At 39.9% G+C, this 22,522-nt stretch overlaps 1 protein-coding gene across 7 annotated transcripts in view; it reads right to left on the bottom strand.

Annotated features, from left to right (window-relative positions):
* Window positions 1-22,522, bottom strand: part of NPAS3 (neuronal PAS domain protein 3) — a 957,609-nt gene that overhangs the window by 116,404 nt on the left and 818,683 nt on the right. For all 7 annotated transcript variants that reach the window (XM_070775448.1, XM_070775441.1, XM_070775442.1 and 4 more), the window contains one exon: window positions 18,439-18,613. In XM_070775448.1, coding sequence (XP_070631549.1) covers window positions 18,439-18,613 — 175 coding nt within the window. The remainder of the gene's footprint in view (window positions 1-18,438; window positions 18,614-22,522) is intronic.

The following is a 22,522-nucleotide window of genomic DNA, read 5'->3' as shown; positions in this document are numbered from 1 at the left end:
TCAAAATCAAGATAAAACCATTTCGGAGGCTACCTTCTCTTTCTGTTGTTCCTTCTTACTATGCAGTGTACCTATTTTTTTTTTTTCTCCAGTTTGGGAAACAAACTTTTCTAGTTAATGGTGTTGTACATATATCAGACAATTCTATGACTAGGAATTAAACAGTGGACACACGTTGCTAAAGGGTAAGAACCTTGAAAATCTGAGTCTCTAATTCGGTTAGTATATGACCAGATTTAATTACCTATTCAAAGAAAGTGCTTTAAAAAAAAATGACCGTGAGCTACTACAGAAGCTCCCTAACGTCAGGTCATGCGGTGTGGGGAGGTCTTCCCTGAAGAGCCTCCAGATACCAGAAGTGCTTTTCGTGTTGTGCCGGTTCTCCCGTTAGTGGGATGGCCAGGTGAGGCTTGGTGGTGGGAGGGTCCTTGCTACTTTAACACAGCAGCCAGAAACTTTTTCTTTGCAAGGCCTCTGGAATCTGCTAAAGGTCTCATGTACATCACAAAGAAACTTCTTCAGAAAACGAAGACACAGCGAAATCAATGATCTGGAAAGGCAATATAACACTGAAAGGGCTTGCTCACTTAGGTGGTCTTGCTCTTTGAGAGTGTCTGATGGAAGTATGTATTTTGACTGTAAGGAAATTGGATAAAGCGATACGGCTTAATGTTTAAACTGGATATAGACAGAGGTGAAGTTCTCCATGTAAACACTGGTACCATTTTGTGAAGGCTTTGGATGGGACCAAGGACTGCTCATGTGTACTAGCCGTGTATAAAACGGAGGGCGGGTCTACCTCTGGGGCAGACACTGGGTCCTATGAACCATCCCATCGGCTCTCCCCATCCTCACTTCTTGCCATGAGCATGACTGGCAAGAGCCCCACTAACTGTTAAATCTCACCAGGAGAGGAAACATTAAACTCAACTTCTCTCCTAAATTCCTTTCACTAAATTTGAAACTTTTTTTTTTTGGGGGGGGGGGGAGGGAGGGAACTTTTGTGACCATGGTTTAATGAAGACTGATGGAACACCAACTCCAAGTCAGCAAGGCTCTCCTTAGATCCATTTTGTTGTCAAATTCACTTTCAGAGTAAATGGAAAGACTAACACCTATCATTTCTTAGATAATGTTTTAATATCCTGCATTGAATAAAACTTTTTTTAAACCAGGTTTCAGTGGTAGCACAGAATCCCACAAGGGGCGAGGGGGTTGCAGATGGCTGCCTTACTCCAAATGTTCAAGCTTGACTGACCCATTTCATCAGCACTGTCAGAGCCTCGCACTGATACATGTTGACAACATTTAATCTTAAAAAATTGAAAGAAATGAATTAATATGCAAATTTCATCAGCTTTGTAATAAAAATGTCCTTGAAAAAAAACAGTGAACATGACCCCCGAGGAATTGTGTGAATTATCCCAGCTCAATTCTTTAAGTTAGTCAGAGGTACGCAGGTCCGCAAGGAAATCAGTGCACATTTGACTTGGAAATAATTATGATGAAGAACAAAACACAAGCAGGTTGAATAAATGTAACAACTTGGGAAAAAGTCTTAGTCCTGTTTGTTATTCACTTTGAATTAACAGGATTAGGTTTGGTTTTTGAAAATAAAGGAACACTACCATGTAATTTTAACACCTACGTAATGTGCAAACAATATATTTTTTTAACTATCAATTTTAGTGCATGTTAAAAATCACATCTGACAAAATCAGTCTTTTTTGGTGTGGAGGGAGGGACATAAGAGAGTGCAGCCTTTTGGTAAAAGAGAGGACTGTAAGGAACTCTTGTATTTAGACCATGGTTTATATGAGATTTCTGAGTTTGACAGAAATGTATGGTCAATTCGCTTCTAATATAAATGATTAACTGATTTTTGCTGATACAGAAAAGACCGGTTATTTCACTGAGCTTACTAAACTGATGGGATCATGTAACCAGTCTCTAGATATAAGTCTGACTTACAATAATCTCCACGTGGGCAAGTGGAAACTCCCCGTTAAACCAGAGTCAATACAGGAACACAGTCATCCAGGTAGGCATGCACGTATAGCTCTCTGCCTTTGGGTCTAGATTCAACTCTAGGAAGTGGTAATTGGGGTAGGTCGTAACAATTGAATACTTCTATGCAGAAGTTTAAGGTTTTAATTGTCCTCAAAGGAGAGACGAATGTAAAAAGGAGCATCAACTAGTAAACAACCAAAAACCAAAAAACTGATACCAGTAACAGCTTACCGGAAGTCAAAATGAATGAATGAATAGCTCCAGGACAGATTTCATTGCTTTCCCCTCCAAACTCTCATTCATTTAAATAGATGTGTAAATATTAAGGGAAGGCGTGGTTTTCACTTCAGCCCTCTGCACTTTGGGAGCCACAGGCTGAAACTATCTTCCCCTCGTTTCCACACAATGAGTCCTCCAAGCTCTGGGGTCTGAAAGGAATTCACCTTGTCATCAGTTCAGTTCTTACTCTGGGCACTGCTGATTTTGCCACGGTGAAGTCTATACAAGTTAAATCAAAGCTCTTTTAAAGAAATCTGTGTACTTTAATACTTGTTTAAAAAAATAAAAATCACACCCCAAACTGACGGTCTCACATAAGGATCCCAAATAAGGGTTGTTAAGAAGCTGAAAAACTGCACATAGTCTTTGAGAGGTTCTTGAAATCCTGTAACTTTCCTGATTTCACATATCCCTGAAAGACCCAGGCAGTATAATACAGACTTTGCCCAACCAAATTAATCTCCTCTGTAAGCTTTTGTGTTTCTCAACAAAAGGCTTTTAAGTTTCTCCTTTCTTTCTTAATCTACCATCGGTAAAATCCTACTTTTATAGTGCCCTTTGCACCTGCTTGCGTAAAATGAATAACCCAACAGTTTAATTATGCACCGTTCTATCGGTTGGGAAGTGATATAAAGTTGCAGATAGAAAAAAGAATAAAAACCTCTTTTGGTATCCAAAATTAATATATGTCAAGCTCAGGGTAAATCTTCATCTTTTTGAAACATTTTTCTAAAGTAGATGTTCTTTTATCATCTGGCACATCAAGACCCTTTGGAGGGAGGGAATAAAAAAAAAAAGAGGCATTTGGTTAACATGCTAGAGAACAGTACTCTCTTTTCCACCTCACTTCAGGCTGTTCTTGAAAGATCTGAACAGTTGTATAATAATGAAAAATGGGCAATACTTGTGGGGCATTGCCTGCGCTCACATACCTCCGCCCACGCATTCATCATTCTGCAGGTATTGTCAGGGAAAGTTTAATTGCATAAACACTCTGTAACTGTCCTGTCATATTTCTTGTCAGTCTGGATTCCCTCTCCGGGCTCACTATCTCACAAAACTATAATTGAATTGCTACCAAATCACGAGAGGTGCCCCCCCCCCCCAAATAAAATCTTTATGAATAGAATTTGTTTCCTATCAGCAGATTTGACAAATTGTGGCAGAGGAAGGGCCTTGGTGATAATTTTTGAGTTTATTCTCAATCTGGCTATTTGTTGAATGCTCTTATCTATTTAAAAAAAATTTTAAAGCCCTGGTTGGGAGATGGGGCGGGGTCGGGGGTGCCTCCAACAACCCTAAGGGGCTCGCTCTGTGGTAATAACTGTGCACAACCCAAGGAAGCAAGTGGAAAAATGAGAAGGTTATCTTTGCCCTACTGCAAAAGGGTGCCACTGGTAAATGCAGGACATTCAAATTAATTCAGAATTAAATGCGGAATCTGTCAAAGCTAAGATTTCACCAAACTATGTGAATTCCTAGTTATGAGGTATTAAGTACTCCATTTAGTCGAATGTTTATTCCATTAAACTTGCACTTCGTTTCTCCTTGCACCAAACCTTTCGGTGATCATTACTCATGTACAAGCTCTGAGCAGCCAGATTCTTTGACACAGAGTTTTAGGACCATAAGCAAATGAAAATTAATCAAAGGCATGACATGCAATTTACTAAATATGTGATCATGAAAGTTTAATGCATTTGCAACATTGTCAGTGTATTAATAGTTTCCCAAAACAGAACATATCTGATGTGGAATAAGGATCCTCTCTCTTGTCTAGTCTTTGTTTCATTTTATACTCTTGCAAACCATTTCACAACGTGAACTCTCTGCAAAGACTCGAAAACCCGCTGTTCTCCTTTGTAATCCCACTGGTAGTATGGGCATGAAATATGGCTCTTGGTGAATAACTCTTAAATGGGACTGGGCTTCAGTCAGATTGACAACTGTCTGATTGTTTATGTTTTTTAAATGTGCTTATCAAAACCACGCAGGATTGATGGGTATTTTTAGATGAAGTTATGTTTTTGCAACAGACTTAATTTAGGACTAAGGTTAAGGCTTAGGATAAATGAGTGCATTAGATGATTAAAGAACATTTGTCTTGTGGGACATTTAAGTCATTTATTTATGACACTTAAAAACAAGCTAGGAAAGAAAGCATCAAGGATTTAACGAATCAGTTTTATACAAATGGTAAACTAAAACTAATGACTTTTTTAATGGGAACTCCAAGATATGCCAGTTACTAAATATCCAGAGGCAGAATCAAATGTGCACGGGAGTAAATAGGATGAAAAAATATTGGAATTTTAAAAATGTCTAAATGCTATGTATATGTATGTATGTATACCCATGTGTACCTTTTTCCAAAAGTTGTTTTTTTTTTTTTTTAATTGTAATTCTTCCTTTATTTGAGGAGCTAGCTCTTCTGCCTCTTTTCTATTCTGAAAATATTCTTTTATTTTAAATAGCTGAAGAAGATTTTCTGATGGCATAGGAATTTGGACTGCCATACTGCTCTGTACTGGGTATGATAAAATACCTTGTCAGGGGCGATTGGATGGCTCAGGGGACTGGTAATGGGATATAGAGAGCCTTTCACCCATAGGTCATTGGCTTGAATTTTGTCCAGGTTGGCAGTGACTAAAAGTCATTAACATCTCATAACTGCTTGGTGGCCTATGTGAAATGAGTTTCTTAATTTATTTATTTAAGACCATATATAGGACCTCTGGCTAGGCCATCTGGGCATCTCTCGTGCTTTTACAAGAGCATTCCCCCAGATCTACACTCATTTCTGCTCTCGAGATTAGTGATGAGCTGAAGCCCTCCTACACAAAATAAATTGATTCATTTAAAGTTCAGACAAATAGGTGGGTACTTCCACCCCATTCTCCAGCACAGACCAGAGGGTGTATGAAGGCTGATTTGGTAGTAAAAGGAACCATACATTGTAGAGACTGAATATCCCATTTGGTGTCACTTAGTCTTTTTGTGAAGCAGAACCCCTGCTGTGGCTATGGCCATGTCGCAATGACCCAGCTTGATAAAAGGGAAAGATACCAGTCAAGCTCATCATATGTGCTATGTAGCAGCTAAATCTTTGGGTCATAAGCGGAATGTTTTAGTAGGCCAGGCTGGCAGTTGCAAACCCTTGGAGAGCAACACTGAGGTCCAGTCTAAGATGGGCTTGGGCTGTTTCCATGCTAGCCTTAGGAAAGGGGAAGTCAGCAGGCCTATCTCGGTGCTGAGTCCAAAGTGGGATGGACCTCTGAGAACAGAATTACGCACCTCTGTCATGCTTTAAGAAAACTGAGTATACAAAAAAAAGTGAAACTGCAAAACACAATCTGTCCATTAGAGAGGCTGGAGGAAGGAAAAGTATGTATTTCCAAAAGAGTCTTTTCCCCTAAATGGATTCTTTCCAGAAGGACTCCATTTCAGGTGATTTTTTCGCAGCATACCTTTGGGTACCGTGATCCATGCAGAATCTGGGCTCTTTAAGAGAGGAAACGGGAACAGTTTTCTCTGTGACAATGAAGCCCAAATTTAAGCCTTGCAAGTTGGTGCAGGAGTCAACTGTGTCACCTCAGCCCTGGCCAGACTTTCCATAAGGAATAACTTTGGTAATAAGAGAATGCTTGGCTCAACAAAATGAATAATAATGACAACACTCACAGAACACTTACATCGTGCCTGCTATTGTTCTAAGCATTTAAAATATGCTAACGACCCCATAAGGAATGTTAATGTTAATTCGTATGATGTTAAAACCAACAGGTGATTATTCCTACGTTAGTCTCCAAACCTGTACTAGAGGGGGCCAACGTTTTACAGTGGGAAACCGAGGCACATGTAAGTTAATTAACCTGATCCAGGTCAAATTTCTCACAGGGACAGAGCCAGGAGGACCCTGTGCACTTTTCTATATTTGCAGCTGCTACAGAAATAGTATAAAGAGAATATCCTGCAGTTTGGGTTAGGGCTCTCATCTTCATATGTTATCAATTCTCAGTTATTTGAGCAACCTGCAAATTAACCAGACAGTAGATTTTTAAAATCTATAATATGGGCAGTGCAGCTACTACAAATCAGAGAAAACAGTGTAGGGACAGATTACCACCACCACACTGGGTCTCCTGTCCCGCCACCCTAACATGCTTGCTCTTGAATCCACACTCTTGTTCTTGTTTCCACACCAATGGTAACTGGCTAAGGTTAGGAGGGGAGCAGTGCGCAGAACTCTGGGCAGGCATAACTGTACCCTTACAGCAGAATCTGTTGGTGAATTGCTTTGGTGAGCGGGAAACCAGAGATTTGGGCTTTTGCTCTGCTTATTAAATGAAGAATAGGGAAGACAGGGTGAACGAGGAATGCAAGACCTGCCAATCAAAGCCCAGGGCTGCGCTAAAGCTGTGAAACTGGGAGCTGGCAGATCTTGTCTTACAACTTTTCAGTTAATTACTAGATTCATCTAAGAGCTCCCCTTTAGGAAAGCTTGAAGGGTACCCTGAAGACTGAGGAGAGCCATTTGGGAGAGTGACCAGAGGAAATGGATAGTTGAACCGTTGAACCTCTGAGCTGAGAAGCCAGACTGTGATCCTGCCTGCAAGGGATGCCCTGGAAGAAGAGACTGGTGTGGATGGGAGGAGTGGCTTCTGGGGATCAGAAATAAGATCGAGGGCATCATGATGTGTTTCTGGAGTGTCTGTAGGAGTTCCTTTCTAAAAAAATGTTTTCCATAGTCGAATACATGGGGAAAGACTAGTTCAAACCAAAAAAAAAAAAAGACTTATTGATCACACATATTTCAAATCTTCACTAAGTTAACGTTCATTGTTAATTGTCAATGAGATGATGTGCAATGAAGCTTTTCTCCTCTGCTCTTTACCAGGGGTCGAGAGGAGCATCTCACATGGTAGTTATGATAAAGAACGCATTTTTGGAAGTACTGGCTTAGAATCTGTGTCAGCTCTGCATTTTAAAAACAGAGACAGCCCAACTGGTCCCTTACGACCTGATGTAGATTTACCTCTTGGTTATGAAGTGGAGACCTGCATCTTTCAACTGAATTTTTTCACCTGAAATCCTTTTGGTCAGGTAGTTTATGTGACTGTATGTTCTGTGAGAACAAGGACCTTTTTAGTAAATATCATGTCTCAGGCTCTAGGACTGAGCTTGTTCAATGGACATGCAATACATGATGATGGGATGATTGAGGGAATGAGTGAATGTTTTCCATACTTAGATGATTGCACTTTTGTTATTTTTACACTTTTATATTACTTCTGTGAAATGGAAAGTATTGGCCTAAATACTGATTACAGTTTAAATGCATTTTTATATTATCACTTCAATCAATTTCTATTTCATTTTGACTAGCAGTAATTTGGGAAGGGAGGTAACAGATAATTTTAATACTCTTGCGATGTCAACCAAGAGATGGCAGGACACAGAAAAGTACAGAGTTTTAATTTTTTATGTCACCAATTTCACCTTATGCTTTACTCATATTTTTATTTGGAGAGGACACCCCCTGACAAGTGAGAGGCACTGAGCAGCAGACATTTTTTTTTTACCAAAAGCACATGATATATTTTCATAAACTATAAAAAGGAACAGCTTTGAACCCTAAGGAAATTTGCATCTTAATATGTGATGATAAATAGCATATGTAATTTTGTAATTTTTGAATATTTTCAGATTTTATTACCAATTGATACAAAAAATGAGAGTGGACAGATGGTGTCATTAATCCTAATCATATGAAAGCTTGAGACTTATATAATTTCTAGACTATTAACCATTAGCTCCTGGCTAAAGACTGACCACAAGGTGTATTTCTACCTTTTTCTGTCTTCTATCTTAGTTTCAAATGGTCACTTCTTCCTTTGCAATAATTCTTCTCAAGGTCTACTCACTCACTTCTGGATTAAAGAAATGGCCCCTTGGATGGTTTCTTTCACTTTAAGTCTGCTCTATTCAACACATCCTTCTTATTCTTGCAAAAATAAAGGCTCAGGGAATAAGTCCAGTAAATGTAAGTTACCAGTCGACAGGAATCAGCATAACATCAGGACAACTAACAGTCAGAGCTGCCTAGGAAGGATGGAGAGTGTCCCCAGCTGCTTCGTTTCAAAGCCTAGGCTATCCAGCTGCTAACTGTATATCTTTTCTTCTCAGTTCTTTCATCTGTAAAATGGGAAAAATAATGGTGCCTTCTTCATAGTGTCTTGTGAGGAGTGAATGAGGTAGTGCATATTATGGGCTGAGCAGAGTGCTTGATACTTGGCAACTGTTCAGTGAATATTAGTAGCTATGCTGTGCAGGGATTCAGAAGGCATAGGTATTGTATAACATGTCCCTCAAGGGAGGAGCCTTCCAGATTCAAACTTTATTTTTGTATTTATAAGTTTTGAAATAATATTTTCATTGGGTCACTGCTCTGCTGGATGAGTTATACTCAGAATGTATAACGCCCATCTCAGATGTTTCTCCCTGGTATACTGGCTGCTCCAAGCTCTGGCTGCATTCTAGAAAAGCATGTATCTTTGCCTCCAGGAGGAAGACAGGGCTCCTTCCAGCCTCCTAAATGCAGTATCCTTACTCCCACTTTGTTCATTGAGACGAGGCTCCTGGAAGATCATCTCTACCTCTTTGCTCTTGGGTTGGTTTTCATGAAGGTCTGCCCTCCTTATCAAAGCCACCCACAGTCATTTAGCTTCTCCCTGAATTCTTATACAACTTGCCAATTTTATGTCTTCATTGAGGACAGCAGCAGGGTCATCCTTCTTTCTTCTCTTGTCATCTTGTCGTCATCTTTCTTCTACTGACAATGATCGTGACCTAAGGGCACGTGTCGCGTCTTCTACCACTTGTGTTCTCGGTAAGCACCTAGTAGAGCACTCAAATCACATGGCCTGAGTTCAAATCCCAGGGCCACCGTCTACTCTGGTGTAGGGTAGCCATTTACCTTCTCTAATTTTGGATAGCCATTTACCTTCTCTAATTAGGGATATTTTGAGAAATACATTTCTTAAAACATGGCCACTCATGTAGTGGGATATGTAGGTAAACATTTTACAGGCTATTAATATCATCATTAACGTTATTAGAATACTTGCAACGAGTTTTACCTTGAGTAGAAGGTAAAAGAGTCAGTTTAATTTTCCAAAGCCAGCATTTCCTGAATTTTAGTTATCAGCACAGTGTAAGTGGAAATCAGTTTAGAAATCAGCACAGTATAAGTGGAAGGGAGGCCGTTTGGATTCACTTTCCCTTCAGAACACTCCTACAGAGCCAGGAAGATCAGTAGATAGGAATTATAGCAGGCTTTAAAAAAGGCTGCTTAAACAAACAGAGGGAAAAAGCCCTTAACAATCTGCATCAAAGTTCCTTAGAGTTAGGGTCTGTATACGTCTGGGCATGTCGAAGCACCTTGCTCCCAAGGAAACATTGTTTCTGGGCTGTTAATTTCAGGGTTAAGTTTAAAACCCAAATAGTTCTGAAAAGAGGGCCAACAGCAGTAGCTTATAATACAACGCTACCCTATCACGCACCACCTTGCTCTGACTGTCATCATCATCACCCTCCTGCGTTGTGTTAATGACCTGTGCTCTTCATATGACGGTCAGCTCCTGGAAGGCAGGGAACTTCACCTTGTTTCTTCGGTGCTTTGTCTAATGTCTGACACATGACAAACATGCAGTGAACGGTTATTGAATAGTCTACACAATCCTGATCAGCAGGAGGGTCTTGAATTTACCCTAGTGAATAACAACTAGAGAAAACACACAAGTTCTTCCTCTCTCAGGCTGGTTTTGTTAACTAATGGATGGGTTGATGTTTCCCACAGGTCCCAGGAAATCACGATTGTTTCATGAGAAGGTACCTTGAGGAGGCTCTGCTGACCTCCAATGGACCCCATTGGTCTTCTGGCTCTTTTCCATCTCCTGCTTGCCTTGGGAGACTGGTTCTGAAAGGAAGATGCTGCATAGATCCTGGCCCTGCATTGTCTTAAGGCAGAGCAGAGACCAAACACAGAGACAATTTTGGCTATGCTCCTGGCTAAGGAGACACGTAGCTAAGGTGAACCAAGAGATGCAGGGCTGAGTTTTGCTCACAATTGATTTGGATGCTACTGTTCCTTGTGGCATAAGGAGTTTCAATGTAGGGATGAAAGAAGGGGAAAGGATTAGATGGATGTTTTTAATCCTCAGTTAAAGACTATATTTGAAAACAAATGGTGTTTTAGCCCAATGATGTATGTGCATAAGGGGATTGTTAGGTTACTCTCTGGACTTGAGAAGTCCCTTGGAGAAAATTCCTCTAGTTCTATACCTGCTAGGGTCCTATCTCCTTTTTCTATCTCGTGCCTAGGCTTCTCACCTGTGCAACCCTAATACTATACCCTTTCCTCTCATTTTGGCTGCGAAACTAAACTGTGTGGTTTGGAGCAAGCCATTTAGAATTTCCATCACTTTCCTCCATCTATAAAATAAGGATAACACACTGACCTGCTCAGAGGGATTAGGGTGTGAATTAACTCCTGTAATTAGTGGTTTCTGTGTTCTGCGTACACCAAGCAGGATATGAATGCCAGCCATTTTCACTGTGGCCTGAGTAGGCTTTGCTTCTAAAACTGTCCTTGGGAATAACTGCTTGGCAAATAGCTGACAACTGGAAGTTGCAAACTTTACACAGAAGCAATATTTCCAGTATTTTCCCCAAGCAATCATGAGTAAATTGCTCACTAGGGGTGGAAATGGTTTCCAGCCAGTTCTGCCTCTTCTGATCTGTGCACCCTGCAAAGCTCAGTCAATGCCAGGTAACTGATCCTTCCTAAGTCTGTTGTTTGGTGAGATGAAGAATTCAGAATGGTATCATTTGGACAGGGGTGAAATTTCTGTGCAGTTGTATGTATTAAAAGCAAACAACTTGTGCTTTGTTCAAGGCAAGAGTTACAGAAATAGAATCTTTAATTTGTTAATATCCAATGATAAAAACAGCCACAATTTTTTTAATGGGGAAGAAAGATCATCCATTAACAACTTGTCTTGGCTTTCATTTTAGAAACGCTGAAATGTACCCCTTATCACCATAGGGAAAGGAAAGTCAAAATTATGACCTTGCAAGCTATATAAAACAACTGTTAAAAATAATGGGTTTAAAAAATTGATTTTCTGAACCTTATATAGAAGGTTTAGGAAAATACGGTACATATAGGCCGAGTGAATCTATTGCGTATTTTGATAAGAGGCCTACACGACTATTATTGAACAAACCATTTGCTACCCTGTAAATACCATTATATTAATTTAGATTAACGTGGTTTTTTGAGTTGCTTCCACTGTGATCTAAATTTTGGAAGAGAATGTTAGTTTCAGGATGGCATATACAACTAGGCTAACATCTAGCATCTTTTCTGGGAACAAAAGGGAGGCTGCCCTTCTGTAGGTATGTGAGTCACCAACACGGATTTTTCACAGGTTGGAGTGTCAAGACCCCAAGGATGCCCTGTGCTGCAGCTGTGCATTCTGGGAGCTGGCCTGGGAGAGATGCTAGGCCAGCATACCCTGGTGGGAAGGAGGGAAATTTCCCTTGTTTTCTTTAGCTCCCTTAGGCAATATCCTAGAAGTACATATACGGTTGCTTTGCAAATATTCTCATCATACACAGACAAGTACACAGAAGTGGGAGCAAACACAAATTAAGGTTCTAAGTGTTCCTAGGCCTTGAATACCAGAAAGCACTGGAGAAATGTATTCTCTTCTGTGGCAGTTGTATAGTTTATCTGGGGGTAGAGGAGACATCTAAGAAAAGCCTACTTCCTGCAGGAAAAGATGGTACTACATCTTTTTTTGAGGCAAAAGAAGAATTCTGAGTTTGGCAGGGCAGTCCCTGTAACAGTACTGGCTTTTTTTTTTTTTTTTTGAGAGTATGCATCATTTTCATTCAGAAATGGCAAAAGATAGTTTCTATTTCATTTCAAAATAAGGATGGCATTGCTAAGGAAAATGCATCATTTTGCCTACATAACTTTTGGATAAAAGCTGAGTTTATCAGTACAGGATGATCGCTTTGGTTTATGGAACAAATTCCTTTCTGTTAGAGTGCTTTCTGACTATTAGATTTGACACAAACATGTGCACACGGGTATTAATAGGAGTCAGGCCAGTTCGGAGGTAATCATGAACTTGTCTTGATCTTTGCTACAGCTACAGTAGATATGCATTTCATATTCAATCCATCAGAGATAACCGTAGTACATTATCTGGTGGATTTATCTTTGCTTATATTGTATGAATATGGAAAGGCATTAAATGTGTGTTTACAGTTTGATAAACATTCAACATAAATTATACATTTTAATTTCATTTATTAGTTGGGGACTATGGAAAGCAGGGATTTCATTGCATACAAACTGCCATTCAGATTGAAGGATTAGCAGTTTCCTGAAAAAGGTAGACTAATTGTAAGGACAGAATTCACTTCTGTCTCAAGTGAGTCCTTGCATGGTTTGTAGTTGGAGCTTTAGAAAGACCAAAGGAGAGGACAGCTCATCTTCACGACGACATAGTTCGCATTTTACACTTCCTGCGGGTCCAACATTGTCGTCATGAATAAATCTAGTGCTAATAAACCTCCTATCATTTGACAACTTGAATATTGTAGTTACCACACAAATTATCAAGCTCTATTTATATCTAAAAGAACGTGGCCTGATCTTTTAGCATTAGCATGCAGAGTGGTCTCCATGATATTATCTTACCATATAATGACTCCAAAAATCTCACAGAGATGAATGGTGATAACATAATTCCAGAAAGTTGCCACTCTATATGTAGAAATATATTGGCAATAAAAACCAGTCACTGGGTGTCTTTCCGCAGTAGGGGATCTCTCACTTTTCTTTGATTTTTAAAGGCTTCAGATCAATAACTGGAGTGACATTATTAACAGCTCCCTCAGCACCTTGGCCAGCGCTAATATTAAATCCATTACACCTTCTGTTTGACATTTGCAGTACAGCAGAAAGTGCTGTAGATACAGTCCCACTGTCTAGGGACTGAGGTTGGATGTGGGGTTAGTTAGATGGTTTCCCTTGCCTGACTTCTAAATTCAGTTCATTGATAGGAAACTTAAACCAATACAAAAAAAAAAAAAAAAATCAGAGAACCATCCCCTCTCAACCCAACACTATACTAGATGGAAAATAGTGCACCCATAAAACCATACTTATATCTCATATCTACACAGCTTTGGAGATAAAATATTGATCTGATCCTCAGATACATTTTTACATTCTTTATTGTTATTCCTAATCATTTGTTCTTTTAATTATATCATGTATTATGAAAGTTGTCTAATGAATGCAGAGGAATTGAGTTCCTGCAGATATGGGAGCTGATCGAATTTCCCACAGTGCAGGGGCATATGTAGAAAATACAGATTATTTCTATTCAGGTAGGCACGCCACTGCTTCCGTTTTGCTTGCCTTTAAAATACTCAGGACGTCATAGAGTAGGCATAACAGCATAAAGATCATACTGCTAACCATCATTATCTTAACCTCCTGTAACAGTCTAGATGTGCTGAAACCATAGACAGAACACAGTCAACTTTGCTGCAGACAACCGATGGTTAACCATGTTGCTGCAGTTAGTCTTACTTTTCACTGAGAGTACTGTCTCATACATTTTGCTAACTTGTCTAAACTTGGTATTGATTTCTCCCTCTGTGAGCTTGCACCCATTCAATGGGCAGCGAAGTCTCTGGTCCTGGCTGAATTCCCTCCCAAGCATGACCCAGGTGCGTTACTCCTGACAGTGGTCCTACGGCTAGGAGTTAATTGTTCGCTAGAAGGAAACAAACCACTGGAGACAGAAGGGAAATTCTATGTTAAAGTGAGGAACGTGACAGGGAAAGTGGCCTGTGAGGTGAAGTGAGAGAAAGCAGGCTATAGAGGCATGTATGTTATAGTTTTATTTCAGTCACATAGAGAAATCCTACTACATAACTATATATGTCTACATATTTACAGCAACAAAATCTAGAAGGATATCCAGTGTACAAGAACAGTGGTTATTTTGGAGTAGGGGTAGGTAGGTCTTTATTCTTTGTTGTCTGCATTCTCAGAACTTTTTCACAATGGGCATGCATTTTATAACTAGAAAAATATCAAGCTATTTTAATAAGAAAAAGGAGGGAGAAAGCACAACAATTTGATGGCCCGACCTAAGAAATAGAAACTCTTTGCTTTCCAAACAGGGAGATTTTTCAAGTACCTCCAGGATTTCTTCAAAGAGCTGCTTTTCTGTTTATTAAGCATATAAAATATGTGACACTGAAATTTATTTTTTTTAAAAAAGGATAAGGTTCATAATGCTAAGATTATAGCTAATTGTTAAGAGTGATGAAAAGATACAAACAGAACTACAAAAGCAAACTGAGCCATCTAAGCCTCATGTTCCAGAGGTTCTTCCCAGCCCCCCTACCGCCCCCCAACTACCCCAAACCCCACAGGAGCAGAGGAAAGGCTGTGGACAGGACAGAGCAAGCCCTTCAGGAATGCTTGGATGAAGCCTTAAAGAGGCACCCTAGAACTTTTTAAAGTAGACACTTGTTTATTTCTCTTCTGCCTGCCTTAATATTTCTCTAAAAGAAATATCATATTTATTAAACTGTTAATGAATGTGCATACATATAAAATATTTATTTGGGTTGGCTGTCCCATCAACAGATTTTTTCCCCCCTCATTATCTTGAGACTACTTCAAGACAAGACAATCACAGGACTGGCAGTTCAAAGAAATAGAATTCCTATTATGGCACAGGATCACTGCCTCTTAGGCTGGTTTAGTCACTTATTTCCTTTTTATTATAATGCCAAATGTTATTTAGATTTCAGTCACTTAGTAATGCTACACTGAACACATCAGGGCTCCTGAAAAATTCCATACCTACTAGTCCCTTCATTTTCATAATCACCACATATTGATATCCATTTTCCAACCAAATTACACTACTATTTAAGCAAGAATCAGTGTTTTATCAGAGTTGAAAAGATTATGATGTAGTGAACAACAGTCTTCAAAAATGTTCTTTGGTGTTATTAAGAATTAGAAAATCTTGTTAAAATTCTTTCAGCTTTTAAGAAACATAAGCAGCTTTGGGATGTAGTGCCTGACATGGACTTTTAAAGTAATTCCCCTGGAGCAATGATCTGCGCTAGTGAAGATATTTAGTTAAAGGTAGCATCCTGCACTGCCTTTCAGTATTTGAGCAGTCTATCTAATTGCCTTTTTAAGCCAAAGATTGCAAATAACCAACACTAGAGAATTTGAAAGCAAAGCCAGTTTAACAGTCTCTAATGCTGAGAAATACACTCTTCAGCAAGGAAGAGACAGTTCCTATGCGATTGTTGCTAACAAGCCCAAGTTGTTAAGGAATGTGCAAAGCAGGATTTTCCATTGTATCAGTTGGGGTGGCTGTGGGTGGGGAGGGGAAGAAACCCTGGTAAATTTTCAGTTACACTTTAAGGATAACTGACAGAGTCACTGTAAAGGAGTTAGTTATTTCTCTGATAGCCAAAATTAAAGGATGCTAAGTGAGACTGGAGCACATCCTAGTGCTTCAGCAGGCATGGGGTTCACCAGAGTTTTCATATTTAATCTTAAACCGGTTTGATTTGACTCTAGTTTTGGATTTCCTAGTAGAATTGGTTTATAGGCTGTGGATTTTTTTTTTTTTTCTTCTCTTTTAAGGGACAAGTCACCCTTAACATGTGTTTAGGGAAGACATCAAGTTCAATATGAATGAACAGCGGGATCTGGCTGCCAATAGGACCTACATCAACCCTGGGCTAAATAACAGTACAGCAGCCTAAACTGAGAACGGGGACAGTCCCTCTGCTTTGTACTGGTCACAGTACATCTAAAGGCTGCACTCAGCTCTCAGAACCCTGTTTTTAGAGGGCCACCAACTAATAAGCACAGCCAGGTGAAGATGGCTAGGATGGTGAGGGTCTTAGCAACATGCCATTAAATAATGCTTACAGAATGAGGGCAGTTTGACTTGAAAAGGAGTAGGAAGGAGGGAGGAAGAATTTGGTGAACCTGACTTCATATATTTGAGAGGCTGTGAAGGGGAGGAAGGTGTTAATCTGAAATGTCCCAGAGGGCAGACCTGGGATGGGTGGGGGCAGGGTAGGAGAATTGCAACAAAGTAGGTTGGCTCCATATTAGGGATAACTTTCTATCAGAGCTGCTCACCAACGGAGTGGGAAGCCTTGTACGTTCCATAGATTCCTGTTAGGAATGAGTTTCAGCAGAGATTAGAAGAGCGTCTGTTGGTTTTGCTGGAAAGGATGGTTGCATAAGTTGGAGGTTGGATTAAAGGACTGTTGAAGACTCCTGTTAACTTGCGGTTTTGTGATTCAGGGAAACGAAGCCCACTTTTTCAAGGTCTTTGTTCATACTAAGGTTTATAAACTTAATTTCTTACATACTGTTTTACGAGTCATGATCAACCCTGGTTTCCCAGTGCAACTCCAGAATGGAGTAGAACACTATTTTCATGTACTGCTTCTCAAATATACCCAGATGTGAACATTCTAATGACTAAAAAGCAGGCCCAGTGAAGTGAAGTCAGTGAGGTATGGTACAAGAGTATATGACTCCCTTGACCTCTGGAACAAAATTATTTTTATCTTTAAATGCTAAGGAGTAGTCTTAAATCCTCTTTTCTCATGGATGGGACTGGAGAAGGAATGATCCCCACTCAAACGCTAGAAAATAATGCCCTAGAAGCTTCAGTTAACTTAAATGGGGAAACACACATTGATTCTAGAAGGAATTAAAATATTTCCCAAAGAGGTAAACATGTATTTTCCCTTCTGTGTGAACAAATATGCTGTGATTATTTCTAAGCAGATCAAATTATCTTCTTGTAAGTGTGTAGAGTTATTTTAAGGTTAATCCAAAGGTACGTTTTTTTGTTTTTGTTTTTCTTTTTTCCTATTTCTCTTTCACAAAATGCTTTTGTTTTGTGAATCTGTTTTAAAACAACATATCAAGTAAAGTACAAACATCTTTAGAGGGCAAAAATAATTTCCCAAGTAAGCAAATAAAACTTTGCACTTCAAATCAGGCCTTGATTCATTAAAAATCTTAAACTTCTCATGAGAAAAATTAACATTTAAACCACTGCTGCTTGGCCAAGCACTCCACCACACAAGAATATGAAATATCTCCTCTAAAAAAGTACAAAAAGGACAAAACCACAAATGTGGAACTTCAATTAATTTAAAGCCCCAATCAGCAAAGAATAAATCCTTCGCAGATCTAATTACCAGCGCTCTCGGAAGACCCAGGCCGACCAGCCAATCTTCCCCGTGTTTGAACAGCTTGATGAACTAGGGGACTGATGGATATCAAGTCATTTTGTTTAATTTATAAATGGATTTTCCCCTAATACTTAAATTATCATCAGTACAACACAATGAAAATGGGAACATTCTGAATGCAAAGTCTATAAGAGTCCTGGAAGGAATCCCAATGAGGAATGTCACCTCTGTTCATTCCTCTATACAATTGATCTAATTAAATACTGAGGGTAGAAAGGCAGTTTAAAATGTAGCCATTTCTGTTTTCTTTTTAGCCTTAATTTATCTGTTCACATCTTTCAAGTACCTTCTGATGCTTAAAAAAAAAAAAGAAAAAGAAACTGAGATTTCTGCAAGCCCCTAATACCTTTAATTCTCCACAAGCTAATATTCAAAAGTCTTTGCCATCGATTTTGCTGAATAAATAAATAAATGCATTACATTTAGCCATGGTAACAATGAAAGGCAGAGGGCTTTCCAAATCTGAACCTTTTCCCTCCATTAATTTGAAAAAGAATCTAAAGGAACTGGTACCTTCTGTGCATTTTGTTCACCTGAAATTAGATCTCTGGATTATACTTATTAAAATGTCTTCTTATTTTCAAATCTCTTCCTTACTTAATTACCGCCCAGGACAGAAAGCTGCATGGAATTGTTAAATACCATTAGATCTATTTGTAGTCTCTTCACACTGGCAACTTGAGTGCAATCATTGGCAAAGGTCCTGCCCACCAACCCTCATGTTGGGATTGCAAGTCCCACCTGGCTCGGGGGTCTCCGACTGGGAGGAGGAAGATGCTGAGCTGGCTCCATCTTCAGCGGTACCTTGTGAGAGGAGACCCCGCCCAGGCGGAAGCTTCATGCCCAGCTGCTCTGCCATCTCCACGTGGTCCCCGGGGTGGACATAGTCAAAGACACTGCTGCCTGTCAGCTCCACCTAGAGGGGAAGGGGAAGAGTGGAGAAGAAAGTTGTCACAGGCTTTTCATTTTCAAATCCAGCTCCCACTGCGATTCAGCTTCTGAGCAGGAAAGGAAATCTATGAAGCCTCCAGAAACAATTCTTGTCCTGAGTCTTTACCTTCATGTGCTTAAGGATTCTTGAAATTGAAAGTTGTTGTTTTTTACCCCCACACATATTTATTTAGCATGTTTAGCCCAGTTTTTTCTCATACACTGTTGTTTGCATAAAGCCAAAACATTCTGTGAAATGAGGATGAGTCTGCCTGAGTTCAGCTGTTTTACTCACGCACCACCAAATACTTGCATGTTTGGTGTCAACCGGATGATTGACTGAATTCCACTGTTTTCTTATTGAAAAGTTTGAGCTTTGTATAGAAACAGCCAGAGATAGCTAAAGAGGATTTTCCTTAAAATACACAGAGTTCCAGGATGCATAGTTATACACATCAGCTTATTTCTATGTAAATTTAAATGGAAGAAGTGCTGCTTACAAATATATGCAAAGGCCTAATGTTTTCATTAAATATTACTCATTAGCTCTGTAATCATATGGAGAATTTTCCATGCAAAAGAGGTCAGTCAGCTGGGGTCTGAAGCAGCCATTTTTTTTTTCCTGCTGGTATCAGTGTGTTTTGCCTTCAATCTAATAAAATACATGGTACAAATCTCCTTGAGGGCTTTAAAGAAAAAGTTTTATCTTGTATACTCTTTGTAGGAGGCTGACACAAAAGGTAGAGAATGAATATCAAAGATTGGAAGAGGGCCAGCCTGGAATGGAAGTACATTGTCTCCTGCAGTGCTGTCTGGGGCATGTGCTGTCTGAGGGGGGCAGAAGTCGCTGGTGAGGACTGGTCTTTCCTCTGTACCCTTCTGATGCTATCGCTCTTACTTCTTTCCAAGAATAGCAATAATGGTCCTCAAATGATGTAGTTGGTTATAGGTACTGTGACAGCGAGAGATGTGTTAGCAGCAGAACAAGAAAAAGCTCTTTCCCGGGTCACTAATGGCTTTCCCATTCCTCTGGAGTTTAATGGTCTCAGGCCAGCTATGATGCACCACAGAAACTGCCAGAAGTTCAGACCGTCGCTACTTTCTTGGTGGATGTTTACCTAGACTGCTTCCTACCTCACTCGCCTTTCCTGGATCATTTGCAGCATCCTTCCAAATTTCCCCTGAGTGTCTGCCCTCTTTTTCCTGACAAAAAGGAAGACTGTGCTGGTGGTGGGCATATTGTCACAGAGAGTGGAATGCTCAGGGCAATTATTATCCCCAGAACTCCAAGCCCCAGTAAAATGATCATATTGAACTCCCAGACACCATCTGATTAAAATCTTAACAGTTGACACATCTTCAACATCTATCAATTAACAGAAGTAGAGCCAGAAAAATGGGAGGCTAAATTCAGTTTGGTTAATAGCTATTCCTGAAACAGGCATGCATAACTTTTACCGAAAATGAGGTACTTTCTCTTTGCTATTAAATTACACTCTCCTGTATTACCCGACTCCTGACTCTATCATTTTACAATAACGATTCCCTCCATTTTGATACTGTTACAGAGCATAAATCAGGATTCATAAGTGAGCGGTTCCTACCCTCTGGGAGGGAGGGATTACATGGAAATAATCCCTTTAATGTGCGCCTTGCCTCTAAGCATTTCACACAGCAATAAATGGGTAAACTGACTTTGAGCAATTAAGAAATTAAATGAAACTAATAAAATGTGTGCTTTAATATTTCTTGATGGTGATTTTGTTTGGGGATTAGCGAGTTCGAGGAAGTCACTCTCATTTTGCGTGGAGTCCAATTGCAGCACTTTAATAACTATTTCTGTCACTTTCCTCAAACTCTGATTCTTAATACTGCAGTGTGCCTGTTGGCATAGACCAGATTGTGATAAGATGACAACACAGGTGGGAGATGTAATAGATTTTTTTTAGGGGTGCTGGGTCTTGAATATTCATGGGAGCCAGTCATATGGTGAGGAAGCACAGACGTGCAGTTGCTTTCTTTCCACAGAATGATGTCCCAAGCATAGCACATCCACAGCTAAATGGAGTCACAATGGGTAGTGTTCTGTTATGACACAGGGAGGACTCTCCTTCAGCCTCTTGAGGTCTGTGACAGGGTCGCATTCTCAGTGCCAGTCCCTCCATCCTATATTATGCTTTGGGGTGTCCTGGTAGAGAAGTCTGACCCTGTCATAGTCTTTGTGAATGTACAGTGATAAAGACCACACAGCACAGGGGAAAGCATAAAATAGCTGGAGTTATAAACTGACTTGGAGATCAGAATCTTTTCCTCCTGTGCTGTGTGACCTCAGGCAACTCACTTAACCTCTCTGAGCTTCAGTTTCTTATTCTGCAAGTGGCGGTCTTGCTGCTCTGCAGGACTCTGGGGAAGGGGAAGTACCACTCACATTGTATTCCACACGGATGGCACCCCCTGGAGTGCCATGCTGTGGGATGGTGCAACGCAGTGGCCTGAGCTCTGGGATGGAAACAAGATGTACTTTACCTGCCTCGCAGCCTAAATTCGAAAATCCGATGAAACCACGCAGAGGAAATTGCCTTGTGAGAGAAATAAGCACTACCAAATGCCTGCTCTTGTTGCTGCTGTTTGGTGGATAAGAATGGATGGCAGGCACATATATTCCTGTGCAACTGTGATGAGGAATTGTTTAGGGCTCGCATGGTCGCTTTGGAACATCTCTATTCAGCAGAGGGTACAGACAGTGTGCTCTGAGCCTCGACTACAGCAATAACAACGAAGACAACTACCTACCACGACATGCGCGTACCTTTCAGACTTTCTTTGACTAATTCTCATAACAATCTGTTGAACTGGCATGATGGTTCCTATTTTACAGAAGAAGAATTCAAATATACAAAAGGCCGGTCATTGGTTAAAGGCGGCTTGACTCAACCTATCACTTCTCTGGTAGCACCTCTGCAGTCAGAGCGGCTGAGCAGGGACAACTGAGCTCCTCTGTCTCATAGCCTTTTATTTAGGAGAGAACACTTTTGTTCAGGAGAGGACACTGGGTGCCGTGGAGGGAGGAGGCTGAGAGCAAGCAGACTGGCCCTCCCCTGGGCTAAGGATGCTTTGCCATCGGACTCTTGGGCCAAAAGAAGGCACGAAAGCAGGTGTACTAAAGTGAAGTAGACGCGGGGGTAGACAGAAGTCTACTTATATATAGGCCTTGAGTCATCATTATCATCACATTTGTGTATCGCTTTCAACATTTCTCATAGTGTTTTCACTTCACTTAATTAGATTTTAGGGCTGGAAGAGATCTGAAAGACATCTAAATCTACTGATACTTCCCTTATTTAATAGGGGAAGACTTCACAGTTTTGAGAAGTTGAAATGCTTATTCAAGTTTACCCAGGTGTTTAGTGGGCAGGCTATATAAACCCTTACTGGCTCACTATATATATATATATATATGTATTTATTTATTTATTTATTTTTTTAACTAAACTCTTGTGTGACTTGTTTCTCTCTCTTATGAAGATTGCCTTGGTAAGATGGACTTGGAACTCACCTCCCACTAAATAATGTGCCTCAAAATAGACTGCAGAAACTAAGACTACGAATTTTTTACCTGATGAGCAGACATTACTTCGTTATGTGCTTGAAGCAGAAAAAAATTAACAGGGTTTCTATCCTATATTAATATAGTTAGGTACTCCAGATTTCCAGTAACCAACTCTTCAAAATTTTTGCCCACTGACAACTGGGACTAGTGTCTTATACATAGTAGGTCAATCACAAATGTTTGCTGAATGAATAAAAGATGGATATTTAGGCTTTAAAAATTTGCTATATTTGTGCTTGATTTGGACAAGTTTAGGTTGGTTCCTTTTATTATTTCTGGTATTAT

Source organism: Bos indicus, chromosome 21, assembly GCF_029378745.1.
Source record: "Bos indicus isolate NIAB-ARS_2022 breed Sahiwal x Tharparkar chromosome 21, NIAB-ARS_B.indTharparkar_mat_pri_1.0, whole genome shotgun sequence".
NCBI classification, from domain to species: domain Eukaryota; kingdom Metazoa; phylum Chordata; class Mammalia; order Artiodactyla; family Bovidae; genus Bos; species Bos indicus.
The sequence above is the reverse complement of the archived record's forward strand: the minus strand, read 5'-3'. Positions and strand labels throughout refer to the sequence as shown.